At 48.6% G+C, this 14104-nt stretch overlaps 1 protein-coding gene across 1 annotated transcript in view; it reads left to right on the top strand.

Moving 5' to 3' along the window:
* LOC140574485 (serine/threonine-protein kinase 32B-like) overlaps positions 1 to 8975 on the top strand; it is a 17774-nt gene extending 8799 nt beyond the window's left edge. Inside the window, exons 2-10 of the mRNA XM_072694334.1 lie at positions 1322 to 1495; positions 3997 to 4034; positions 4774 to 4863; positions 5007 to 5110; positions 6659 to 6775; positions 7066 to 7191; positions 7787 to 7918; positions 8298 to 8362; positions 8463 to 8975. Coding sequence (XP_072550435.1) covers positions 1322 to 1495; positions 3997 to 4034; positions 4774 to 4863; positions 5007 to 5110; positions 6659 to 6775; positions 7066 to 7191; positions 7787 to 7918; positions 8298 to 8362; positions 8463 to 8553 — 937 coding nt within the window. The 3' untranslated portion in view covers positions 8554 to 8975. The remainder of the gene's footprint in view (positions 1 to 1321; positions 1496 to 3996; positions 4035 to 4773; positions 4864 to 5006; positions 5111 to 6658; positions 6776 to 7065; positions 7192 to 7786; positions 7919 to 8297; positions 8363 to 8462) is intronic.
* Positions 8976 to 14104: the final 5129 nt, after the last annotated feature.

Here is a 14104-nt window from a genome sequence, read left to right as displayed (position 1 = left end):
TCACACTATACCCATCCATACCACACACTGCACACCATACCCATCCATACCACACACTGCACACTATACCCATCCATACCACACACTGCACACTATACCCATCCATACCACACACTGCACACCATACCCATCCATACCACACACTGCACACTATACCATCCATACCACACACTGCACACTATACCCATCCATACCACACACTGCACACCATACCCATCCATACCACACACTGCACACTATACCCATCCATACCACACACTGCACACTATACCCATCCATACCACACACTGCACACTATACCATCCATACCACACACTGCACACTATACCCATCCCTACCACACACTGCACACTATACCCATCCCTACCACACACTGCACACTATACCCATCCCTACCACACACTGCACACCATACCCATCCCTACCACACACTGCACACTATACCCATCCATACCACACACTGCACACTATACCATCCATACCACACACTGCACACTATACCCATCCATACCACACACTGCACACCATACCCATCCATACCACACACTGCACACTATACCCATCCATACCACACACTGCACACTATACCCATCCCTACCACACACTGCACACCATACCCATCCATACCACACACTGCACACTATACCCATCCATACCACACACTGCACACCATACCCATCCATACCACACACTGCACACCATACCCATCCATACCACACACTGCACACTATACCATCCATACCACACACTGCACACTATACCCATCCATACCACACACTGCACACCATACCCATCCATACCACACACTGCACACTATACCCATCCATACCACACACTGCACACTATACCCATCCATACCACACACTGCACACTATACCCATCCATACCGCACATTGCACACTATACCCATCCATACCGCACACTGCACACTATACCCATCCCTACCACACACTGCACACCATACCCATCCATACCACACATTGCACACTATACCCATCCCTACCACACACTGCACACTATACCCATCCATACCACACACTGCACACCATACCCATCAATACCACACACTGCACACTATACCCATCCATACCACACACTGCACACTATACCCATCCCTACCACACACTGCACACTATACCCATCCATACCACACACTGCACACTATACCCATCCATACCACACACTGCACACCATACCCATCCATACCACACACTGCACACCATACCCATTTTTGGGTAAAGTGGCTTACACTCCACTCCAGACACGACCCCACGAGTGTGATTTCCAGGGCTGGGTGATGATCAGGCTTACATCTGTGCAGGTACTCGTTTCAGGATGAGGAGGACATGTTCATGGTGGTCGATCTGCTGATGGGAGGAGATCTTCGCTACCACCTGCATCAGAACGTCCACTTCAGTGAAGAGACAGTGAAGTTGTACGTCTGTGAGCTTGCCCTCGCCCTCCACTACCTCCAGTCCTGCCGCATCATACACCGGTCAGTGCTGCAGCACACATCAGTCAGTACCGCCTCATTGTTCCCCCCACTATCTAGAACTGTTACGTGATGCTACCAGTTTTGGGAAGTTAGCTGGCTAGTGCAGTCTTTTGTAAGTCGCTCTGATTAAGAGCATCTGCTAAAACACATGAAGCTGAAGTCAGTGATCTGTATCAAACGCGGTGAGGTGAGACATATCAATAATCAACACACAACAGTGCTGGTGGTGGTGTGTTCAGTGTGTTGACGCTGTGTGTGATGCTGCTTGCAGTATAAATGACCCATATACATATACTGGGTATATCAGCCATAACATTAATACCACCTGCCTAATATACAGTAGGCCCCTCTCTTGCTGCCACAGCAGACTCCACAAGACTGAAAGTGTCCTGCTGTGGTTTTTGGACTCCTTCATGTTACAACAAATCCTGTAAGTCCTGTAAGTTGTGATGTGGGGGGGGGCCTCCATGAGCATCAATGAGCCTTTGTACCCATGACTCTGTAGCTCACCGGTTTACCGGTTGTTCTTTCTTGGAGCACTTTTGGTAGGTACTGACCACTGCATACCCAGAGGGAACACCCCACAAGATTTACATTTACATTTACATTTACGGCATTTAGCAGACGCTCTTATCCAGAGCGACTTACAAAGTGCTTTGCTATTTACCCAAGAAAACCTCAGCTAGTTAGAATAGACTAATACAAAAGATACCTCCAAGCTTAGACATTACTAAACACAATACAATAAGGCGACCATAGAACTATTCGTCCAAGTACTCTCTGAAGAGGTGGGTCTTCAGTCTGCGTTTGAAGACAGCGAGCGACTCGGCCGTTCGGACATCCAGGGGCAGCTCGTTCCACCACTTTGGTGCCAGGACAGAAAAAAGCCTGGACGCTTGTCTTCCGCGAATTTTGAGGGATGGTGGGTCGAGCCGAGCCGTACTTGAAGCTCGAAGGGCTCTTGGTGCGGATCGGCTTTTGACCATTGCCATCAGATACGGAGGGGCTGGTCCGTTCTTGGCTTTGTAGGCCAGCGTCAGGGTTTTAAATCTGATGCGGGCAGCAGCTACAGGAAGCCAGTGGAGAGAACGCAGCAGTGGAGTGACATGGCTAAATTTTGGGACATTGAAGACGACCCGTGCCGCTGCATTCTGGATGAGTTGCAGGGGCCTGATGGTGCGCAGAGGGAGACCAGCCAGAAGAGAGTTGCAGTGGTCAAGTCTTGAAGTGACGAGAGACTGAACAAGCACCTGGGTGACTCTCTAGAGAGGAAGGGTCGAATTCTCCGGATGTTGTACAGGAGAAATCTGCAGGACCGAGTTACGTTTGCAACATGACTTGAGAACGATAACTGATCATCCATCACTACACCAAGGCTGCGGGCTTCAGTAGAGGGAGTGACCAGTGAGTTCTCGAAGGTGATGGTAAGATCGTTTCTTGGTCCAGCAGTTCCTGGGATGTACAGCAGCTCCGTCTTGCTGGGGTTGAGTTTGAGGTGGTGAGCCGCCATCCAAGACGAGACGTCGGCGAGGCATGCTGAGATACGGGCAGAAACCTGTGTGTCAGACGGTGGGAAAGAGAGCATGAGTTGAGTGTCGTCGGCGTAACAGTGGTAAGAGAATCCATGGGAGGATATCACTTTACCAAGAGAGTGAGTGTACAGTGAGAAAAGAAGAGGACCAAGAACTGAGCCTTGTGGAACGCCAGTGGAGAGACTACAAGACCTGCTTGCTGATGTTCTGGAGATGTTCTGACCCAGTTATTATCTAGAACCTCACAGTCTGGTTCTTGTCAAAGTGTCTCAGATTCTTACGCTTGTCCTTTTTTCCTGTTCATCACCTTCAGGAACTGACCGTTCTTCACTCACTGACTGATATGTAGATCCACCCCTCAACAGACAGGAGCCCCTGGACCCAGATCAGCAGTGTAAAAAATAATAGTAATAGTGTCACAAGTGTAATAGTGTAGATGATGGGGTATCAGTGCTTAATTTGAAGGTCTGGGTTCTCACAGTCGACGTGTTGGATGTTGGGCAAGTCAGAGTGCCCATGCAGACCCCTGTCTACCATCTCAACAATGGACACACAAGCATCAGAACTGGGTATAAATGTGATAGAAGTAAATGGTCTGATCTGATGAGTCTTGATCTCTTCTCCCTCACGTGGACAGCTGGGTGCATGTGCTCCATTTACCTGTGTGAGGCACTGGAACAACAAGCCCTATCCATAGCAGCTCCACCTGCCAACTGACGGAGCTAAGGATCTGCTGGAACGTCTTGGTGGAGATACCAGAGGTACCATCTTCAGAGGTCTGTGGAGGGAGCTTTTTTTAATGACTCATGGAAGAAGAACAGCGTATTAGGGAGGTGGTCTTAATGTTTTGGCTCATCCATGTGTATGTTGGACAGTGGGAGAGTCTGAGTCTGGCTCCAGGTGAGCGCTGTGTGTGGAAGCTGATGTCGGGAATGTGTTTAACTGTACTGCTCTGTTTCTTCCCTGCAGAGACATCAAACCAGACAATATTCTGCTGGATGAACACGGTAAGACCCCGACCCTGACCCCAACATCTACACCTACATCTGACCTCGACTCTGACCCAAATTAGCTGCCCACAACTAGCTCAGATTGAAGGAGATCCATTAAAACGTGTTGATGGTTTACCCTGACCTTCACTGTTTTACTGAAATCAAGGCTGTTACTAAGAGTTTATCCTGCTTTTGTTGGCAATAGGGTCATGATGATCTGCTCCAGAGAGTCCTATTCTATTGGCAGTACTTCTTCTCTACAGGGACCAGACAAGCTGTGTCAGCAATGGCTGCAGCTTAAAGTAGCTGAATGCATTCATTAGAAGGGGCGTCCACAAACATTTGGATGTATAGTGAAAAACAGTTAAGTGGCTCTAAAATAGTAATGAAACTTTTCTAAGGAAAGAACTCTTACATTAAAACTCACTGATCCACTTTGTCTGTTCTAACACTACTGAGACTGAGTTCTGATTGGCTGTTCTCTGAGTGCCGTTTTTGTACTAAAGCGCATATAACCCCATTCATTCTGGACTTGCTCGGGAGCGCCCTCTTGTGTTTAAATATTATTAGGTGGCAGCTCTCTCTCCTCTCTACAGGTTCTCTAAATGACTTTAGACTCAGTTATGTCTTAAAGGGTCTGTTATCAGATATATTAATATTAGCAAAACAGATCCAACCACCTTAATCCTGCTCTTTAACAGCTTCTGCACTTCCTCTGTGTGTGTGTGTGTGTGTGTGTGTGTGTGTATCACAGGTCATGTCCACATTACAGACTTTAATGTGGCCACAGTGCTGAAGGACTCTGAGAAGGCCACGTCTATGGCGGGAACTAAACCGTATATGGGTGAGTACCACAGAGAGAAAGCGAGAGAGGGAGAGAGAGAGAGTTTTGACTTAAGCTGAAAAGGGAATGCGTAACACCCAGTACAGCTCTGTCATTCCCAGCTCAACACACCCATAGCATGTAGCTGTATGTGTCTTTTACAGCCCCAGAGATGTTCCAGTCGTTTGTGGATGGTGGTCCAGGTTATTCCTACCCTGTGGACTGGTGGGCCTTGGGCATCACAGCGTATGAGCTCCTACGAGGATGGGTAGGTTCTCACACACCAAGGACTGCGTCAAAGAGATGATGAACTAGCCTGCCCTCCGTCCCCAACTCTGTCCACGCTGCACTTTGAGATGTCATGGGCTCTCAGTTGTGTGTGTGGTTCATTTGGACCTGCTGTGTTGGGTGTAGAACAGCCTTAAGGCAGCACGAGGAACACTGCTGCTACTAACCTGAATTTATACATACAGTTTATTAGGTACAGGTATTATACCAGGTATTAGGTACACCCCTCTGCAGTTGACATTATGCTGTGAGTGATCTTGGTGACGTGAACCATAGCCAAGTCAAGTCAGAAGGCTTGTACTGTCATTTCAGCTCTGTACGGTACACAGTGAGATGAAATGACATTTGTGCCACATGAAACAATACAGTACAGGACAGACTGCAGAAAGACTGTACAGTAAATACAGTAAATACGACTCAGTTCTGAGTAGAAGTATTGGGTGTAACCTCAACACCGACAGGACTATCACATCGCTTGTTTTTACCCCTGGTGCATGAAGTGTAGAACATCACAATATGATCTAGAACAGAACGCAGACCATGGTGGTAAAGGTCTGCAGGGATCTGACAGCTAAATGACCCCTGTTCCTCCAGGAAGTGACACGTTGGCAGAAAATATGAAACAGAAACAGACGGACCGGTTCAGGCACTGGACGGTTAGGATAAATCAGGTGATATCTGGATTATGAGTTTTGCATATGCATATCTACCCTGATTTATCCCAGTCCCTGCAGTTTCCCTCCGTCTCTGCTGTGGTGGCACAGCGGTATATGAGTCATGTTTTTAATTCTAAGCCATACAGATTTAAATGTAATAATTACAGTCGTCTCTTTACGGGTTCTAACATTCCAGCGTTTGGAAGCACGCTTGAGTTCCTCGTAGTGACGGGAGTGTAGTGTAGAACCCTTCAGACTGTAGGTGTCTCTCTCTAAACCTCGCCTCCTGCCCACAGTGCAGCGCTGTGACACTGAAAGCACCTTCAGCACACTGTAAACAGGCAGCGTGTACCATCAGCCACCAGCAGGGGGTCTGGCCAGCACAGTAGGGAAGCGGGTGGATCATTGTAGCAGTGGGGTTAGAGAGAACCCAGGAACCCAGGAGTTGTGACTGGCAGAGAAAAGCAGGAGAAGAGAAACCTTGGAGAAACCGTGGACTCGCATCGTAGAGGAGAGGGAGTCACAAGCCGGTGTGGTCTGCTCTACCTCTGTAGAGACCCCTCCAGACTCGAGCAGGATCTGCTTCTGCTTTTCTGTCAGAAGTTTGGACACCAGCGTTTGTCTCCACCGTTTAGCAGTTTTATAGTTCCGCCTTTCACAGCAGGACTCCCAGTACCAGGGTCGGGAGTTAGATCCCCACCAAAATAACGAGCACACCGAGCACAAACTTGACCTTTTACTCAAACGTTCACTGAGTTCTTACACTCCACACCTCACTGTAACACACACTGCTCTCTAAACAGGCTCTTTAAACAGGTTAAATCCGGACACTGCTTTTCTGACTGTGGCCTCTCGCTGTCTCTTTCTCTCAGCGGCCGTACGACATCCACTCCAGCACGACGGTAGACGACGTCCTGAACATATTCCGGGGTGACCGCGTGCGCTACTCATCCACCTGGTCCAAAGGCGTGGTGGCTCTGCTGCGCAGGGTGAGGAACTGCAAACTGTGAAAACCTGCAGTTTAATAACACTGAGTCTATGGAGCGGCGGCCAAACACTGCGGAACTGCAAAACCGAAGAACCTGAATAGAGACCAACAGAGCAGAACCGTTCACACAGCTTTGAGTAGCTCCTTTCTGAACGATATAAGCTTAAAGAGCCTGATACCGGATCGCCAGTCTGTACTGTATATTTCAGTCTGAAGTAAAGTAACAGGGTGGTAAATTAAGGCTTTATAAAACAGAAATTGTTCTGTGTGTGTGTGTGTGTGTGTGTGCAGCTGCTCACTAAAGACTCTGAGAGTCGTCTGTCATGTATTTCTGACCTCCACACTCTTCCTTACCTGGCGGATGTGAACTGGGATGCCGTGCTGGAGAAAGCAGTTCCACCAGGGTTTACTCCTAATGTAAGACACACACACACACACACACACACACACAGTGTGAACCTGCAATAAGAATATTGACCCAGTTGACACAAAGCAGGTCACATGTTCAGTCCTCTGTGCTGCCACAGCCATCCATCAGTGCGTTTTTCCTGACAGTAGCACTTTAGCAGCACAGGGACAAGGAGACACAGGCGGCTAAACTGAAGGGAGTTTTTATAAATGACCCTCAGACTCAAACACCTCGGTGTTATATCGGCCTGATTTCCTCAGAGCTAACAGACACCTACTGAGTTTTACACAGTGGAAGTGTGTGTGTGTGTGTGTGTGTGGTTATTCTGAGGATTCTGACCCATATACAACCTTTATTTTGATGCCAGGCAGCTGTGGGGGGGCTGCGGTGCAGAAGGGGCCTGCAGAGCTTAAAAATATCAGCAGGATATTATTAATTATAATTAACTGCACACTGTGTGTGTGTGTGTGTGTGTGCGTGTGCGTGTGCGTGTGCGTGCGTGTGTGTGTGCGTGTGCGTGGCATCAGAATGAATATGCTACATCACAGAAGATGAATGACCTTGTCATGTAGAACTACCTCTCTCTCTCGCTCTCTCTCTCAGAAGGGGCGTCTGAACTGTGACCCCACGTTCGAGTTGGAGGAGATGATCCTGGAGTCGAAGCCGCTGCACAAGAAGAAGAAGCGTCTGGCCAAGAGCAAGTCCAGAGACGCCAGCAAAGCCTGCAGCCCGCTGGTGTGTTTCTAACATGTGTAATAAGCACTAGGTTAGTTTATAACACCTGTAATAAGCTGCAGGTTGATTTTTAATGTGTAAAAATGCGTTTCCCTGGCAACATACTGCAACCACCTGGATTAAAAACTAACACCTACGGCAGCTCTGCCTTTAACACCATCATCCCGTCCAGACTGCTCTCCAAACTCGGAATTAGTGCCGACAGTGGCAGCTTTCCGAGCCCGGGTATCGAACCCACAACCCTGTCCTCAACAGCCCGGAGCTCTAACCGCGGGCACCACTGCCCCTAACAGCACTGTTGCCTGCCCTGCCTGTCCTGCAGAGACTCGGCCTGGCAGTGATTGGTTGTGTGTGTGTGTGTGTGTGTGTGTGTTTCCAGGCCCCCCACCTACAGCAGTGTCTAGACACCGTCACACAAGAGTTCACCATTTTCAACAGAGAAAAGCAAGTACTCTCCCTGTCTCTCTCTCTCTCTCTCTCTCTCTCTGTGTCTGTCTGTCTGTCTGTCTCTCACACTGTCTCACTCCCTCTCCCTCTCTTTTAGGTTGAAGAAGCAGGGAGACAAACTGCAGGATGGACACAACAACAACAACAACAACAACAGCGCCCCTCAGAGGAACGGCATCTGTGACTAACACTGATCCAAAGCTGAACTACAGGAGGGAGGGGGGGTCCTGCTCTCTGGGACTCCCGGTCACTGGCGGGTGGCTGTGCTGCTGACCTGCTAAACACAGCATTCCTCTGACCCTGACAAACTCACTGAGGTCGAGAACAGTACCATCCTCTCTCTCTCACACACACACACACACACACACAACCAGCCCCTTTGCCTTACAGTGTATTTTAACGTAGTGTGTACAGAGTGAGTGAGTGACTGAGGGAGTGACTGAGGGAGTTGAGTGAGAGTAAGGAAGTGAGTGAGGGAGTGAGTGAGGGAATGAGGGAGTGAGTGAGAGTAAGGAAGTGAGTGAGGGAGTGAGTGAGGGAATGAGGGAGTGAGTGAGGGAGTGAGTGAGAGTAAAGAAGTGAGTGAGGGAGTGAGTGAGAGTAAGGAAGTGAGTGAGGGAGTGAGTGAGAGTAAGGAAGTGAGTGAGGGAGTGACTGAGGGAGTGAGTGAGAGTAAGGAAGTGAGTGAGGGAGTGAGTGAGAGTAAGGAAGTGAGTGAGGGAGTGACTGAGGGAGTGAGTGAGAGTAAGGAAGTGAGTGAGGGAGTGAGTGAGAGTAAGGAAGTGAGTGAGGGAGTGACTGAGGGAGTGAGTGAGAGTAAGGAAGTGAGTGAGGGAGTGAGTGAGAGTAAGGGAGTGAGGGAGTGAGTGAGGGAGTGAGTGAGAGTAAGGAAGTGAGTGAGGGAGTGAGTGAGAGTAAAGAAGTGAGTGAGGGAGTGACTGAGGGAGTGAGTGAGAGTAAGGAAGTGAGTGAGGGAGTGAGTGAGAGTAAAGAAGTGAGTGAGGGAGTGACTGAGGGAGTGAGTGAGAGTAAGGAAGTGAGTGAGAGTAAGGAAGTGAGTGAGGGAGTGAGTGAGAGTAAGGAAGTGAGTGAGGGAGTGAGTGAGAGTAAGGAAGTGAGTGAGGGAGTGACTGAGGGAGTGAGTGAGAGTAAGGAAGTGAGTGAGGGAGTGACTGAGGGAGTGAGTGAGAGTAAGGAAGTGAGTGAGGGAGTGAGTGAGAGTAAGGAAGTGAGTGAGGGAGTGAGTGAGAGTAAGGAAGTGAGTGAGGGAGTGACTGAGGGAGTGAGTGAGAGTAAGGAAGTGAGTGAGGGAGTGACTGAGGGAGTGAGTGAGAGTAAGGAAGTGAGTGAGGGAGTGACTGAGGGAGTCAGAGAGTGAGTGGCGTAACTGCAGCATATTAGCATTAGCCACCGTTAGCATGTGTGACCTGCTCGGCTGACTCCTGTAGCTCCACCTGATTATGCAGCTCAAAAAACCTCCAATAAACTTTATGCATCCTCTGTACCAGCCTGGAGACTCACTGAACACTGCAGCACTGAACACTACAGCACTGAACACTACACACACAACAGCACTGAACACTACAGCACTGAACACTACACACACAACAGCACTGAATACTACAGCACTGAACACTACTGACACAACAGCACTGAACACTGCAGCACTGAACACTACAGCACTGAACACTACACACACTACAGCACTGAACACTACAGCACTGAACACTACACACACAACAGCACTGAATACTACAGCACTGAACACTACAGCACTGAACACTACTGACACAACAGCACTGAACACTGCAACACTGAACACTACAGCACTGAACACTACACACACAACAGCACTGAACACTGCAGCACTGGACACTACAGCACTGAACACTACACACACAACAGCACTGAACACTGCAGCACTGGACACTACAGCACTGAACACTACACACACAACAGCACTGAACACTGCAGCACTGGACACTACACACACAACAGCACTGAACACTACAGCACTGAACACTGCAGCACTGAACACTACAGCACTGAACACAACAGCACTGAACACTACACACACAACAGCACTGAACAATACAGCACTGAACACTACACACACAACAGCACTGAACACTACAGCACTGAGCACTGAACACTACAGCACTGAACACTGCAGCACTGAACACTACACACACAACAGCACTGAACACTACAGCACTGAACACTGCAGCACTGAACACTACACACACAACAGCACTGAACAATACAGCACTGAACACTACACACACAACAGCACTGAACACTACAGCACTGAGCACTGAACACTACAGCACTGAGCACTACAGCACTGAACACTACACACACAACAGCACTGAACACTACAGCACTGAACACTGCAGCACTGAACACTACAGCACTGAGCACTACAGCACTGAACACTACACACACAACAGCACTGAGCACTACAGCACTGAACACTACACACACTACAGCACTGAACACTACAGCACTGAGCACTACACACACAACAGCACTGAGCACTACACACACAGCACTGAACACAACAGCACTGAACACTACACACACAACAGCACTGAACACTACACACACAACAGCACTAAACACTACAGCACTGAACACTACAGCACTGAGCACTACACACACTACAGCACTGCACACTACAGCACTGAACACTACACACAACAGCACTGAACACTGCAGCACTGAACACTACACACACAACAGCACTGAGCACTACACACACAACAGCACTGAACACTACAGCACTGAACACTACACACACAACAGCACTGAACACTACACACACAACAGCACTGAACACTACAGCACTGAACACTACAGCACTGAGCACTACACACACTACAGCACTGAACACTACAGCACTGAGCACTACACACACAACAGCACTGAGCACTACACACACAACAGCACTGAACACAACAGCACTGAACACTACACACACAACAGCACTGAACACTACACACACAACAGCACTAAACACTACAGCACTGAACACTACAGCACTGAGCACTACACACACTACAGCACTGCACACTACAGTACTGAACACTACAGCACTGAGCACTACACACACTACAGCACTGAACACTACAGCACTGAACACTACAGCACTGAGCACTACACACACAACAGCACTGAACACTACAGCACTGAGCACTACACACACAACAGCACTGAGCACTACAGCACTGAACACTACACACACTACAGCACTGAGCACTACACACACAACAGCACTGAACACTACAGCACTGAACACTACAGCACTGAGCAGTACACACACAACAGCACTGAACACTGCAGCACTGAACACTACAGCACTGAACACTACAGCACTGAACACTACACACACAACAGCACTGAACACTACAGCACTGAACACTACACACACAACAGCACTGAACACTGCAGCACTGAATACTACAGCACTGAACACTACACACACAACAGCACTGAACACTGCAGCACTGAACACTACACACATAACAGCACTGAACACTGCAGCACTGAACACTACACACACAACAGCACTGAACACTACAGCACTGAACACTACAGCACTGAACACTACAGCACTGAGCACTACACACACAACAGCACTGAACACTGCAACACTGAACACTACACACACTACAGCACTGAACACTACACACACAACAGCACTGAACACTACAGCACTGAACACTACACACACTACAGCACTGAACACTACAGCACTGAGCACTACAGCACTGAACACTGCAGCACTGAGCACTACACACACAACAGCACTGAACACTGCAACACTGAACACTACACACACTACAGCACTGAACACTACACACACAACAGCACTGAACACTACAGCACTGAACACTACACACACTACAGCACTGAACACTACAGCACTGAACACTACAGCACTGAACACTACAGCACTGAACACTGCAGCACTGAGCACTACAGCACTGAACACTACAGCACTGAACACTGCAGCACTGAGCACTACAGCACTGAATTCCTGTGCTGATATTCCAGCGGAACTGAATAGTGGACTAAGACTAGTACTGCACTGAGATCAGCAGACCTTCTCTGAACACCTACAGCACCCTAAGGGATCCACAGTGTGTCCTTAAATAGTGTGTGTGTGTGTGGTCAGTGGTGGTGGTAAAGGTCAGGACAGTGTTCCGTTTCCTGTTCTGGGTAATTGGACCTTTTAAACTCAAACAAAGGGAGACTTTCCGTCCATACCTGAAAGGACAGCGTTGTTTTCCCAAAGACTCCTGCCACCTATAGTGAGTGTGTGTCCGTCTGTACCAGTGACTGTAGAAAACATGGACGCTGCAGTTCTGGGGTCCGCTCGTAGCCTGGTTTATATAATGTACTAGGAAAAGTGAATCACACTCTCCACCTATAGGTGGAGTAATACCTATTCAGTTACGACCCAGTCTAGGGTCAGGCGGTAACAGAAAATGAGAGTGGGCTCTCTCCCTAGACGCTTAACCACACCAAACACCTGGCACTGTGAGGATGTATGAACCAGTATGAATTTATTGTACATCAGTGGAGGAAATGACCTCAGCACACCTCAAAAACCACAATACCGACCCAAACTCTCGGCCAGCAAACCAGGACGAAAGGTAGCTAGAACATAAAGGCACTCGCCTCCTACGGTTCCCCAAAGATGTGTATGAAAACCTAAAGCTAACAGAGCGGAGTGGGAGTGCCGGGTCGGTCGGAGCAGGATGTTCTTCCAGGTCATCAAAGGGGGAGGAGCCCTGAACATCTCTCCTGCTCAGGCTTTTTTTCATAGAGAGCTCCCCCGGCCACTCACAGGACCACACGTTGCAACATGGACACATACTAAAACACTGCACAGGAGCAGCATGCAGACTGACCAGGGGTCATAACATCACATCATACTGCTGCAAGACAGTCAAGAAGAGAACCCGCCGGTAAACCAGTAGAACCAGTGGCTTTACCACAGTGTAGATCCCAGAATTACTGAGAGTCTGACCCAGAACACCTTCATACAGTCCAGCGCAGGTCAGCGCCGGTCAGTGTGCCTGCAGGCTGTTTGGACACATCTGGACTCCAAGCTGCTAAAGACAGACACATCTGACAGATCAGTTCTGGTCAGACTGTCGTTACCGTAGAGGCTGAGGCTGAATTTCTACACACATTAAACCCAGCAGAGCTCACTGAGGAGTGCTGAAATCCTCACTGTAAACCAACGCATCTTTAAATATTTGTACACTAAACAGACAAAAGTATTGGGACACCTGCTTGTTCACTGTGAAATCAAGGGTATTAAAGAGCTGATCCTGCTTCTGTTGGAGTAACTGTCTCTACTGTCCAGAGAAGAAGACTTTCTACTAGATTCTGGAGGAGGAGCATTGCTGTGAGGATTGGATTGTATTCAGCCACGAGTGTGTTAGTGAGGTCAAGATGTTGTAGGGCTGGGCGATATATTGATATATTAAAATATAAACAGAGCGGGTTATGGAGTCAGGCTATATCGTTTCTATCGATATTTGATTGCTGAAGTCTAAATCTTACAGAGCTTTATTTATATACACACACACACACACACACACACACACATACATGCATGCACACTGGAGGCGAGTAACACAGAGTGTGAGGAGGAGGTTGCGGAGTCTGTAGGAGGAACAGTGGTTCGGTTATGAGGAACTGGTCCGGATGTTCCAGGTCAGGGAT

This window comes from Salminus brasiliensis, chromosome 12 (assembly GCF_030463535.1).
Source record: "Salminus brasiliensis chromosome 12, fSalBra1.hap2, whole genome shotgun sequence".
Taxonomy (NCBI): domain Eukaryota; kingdom Metazoa; phylum Chordata; class Actinopteri; order Characiformes; family Bryconidae; genus Salminus; species Salminus brasiliensis.
The sequence above is the reverse complement of the archived record's forward strand: the minus strand, read 5'-3'. Positions and strand labels throughout refer to the sequence as shown.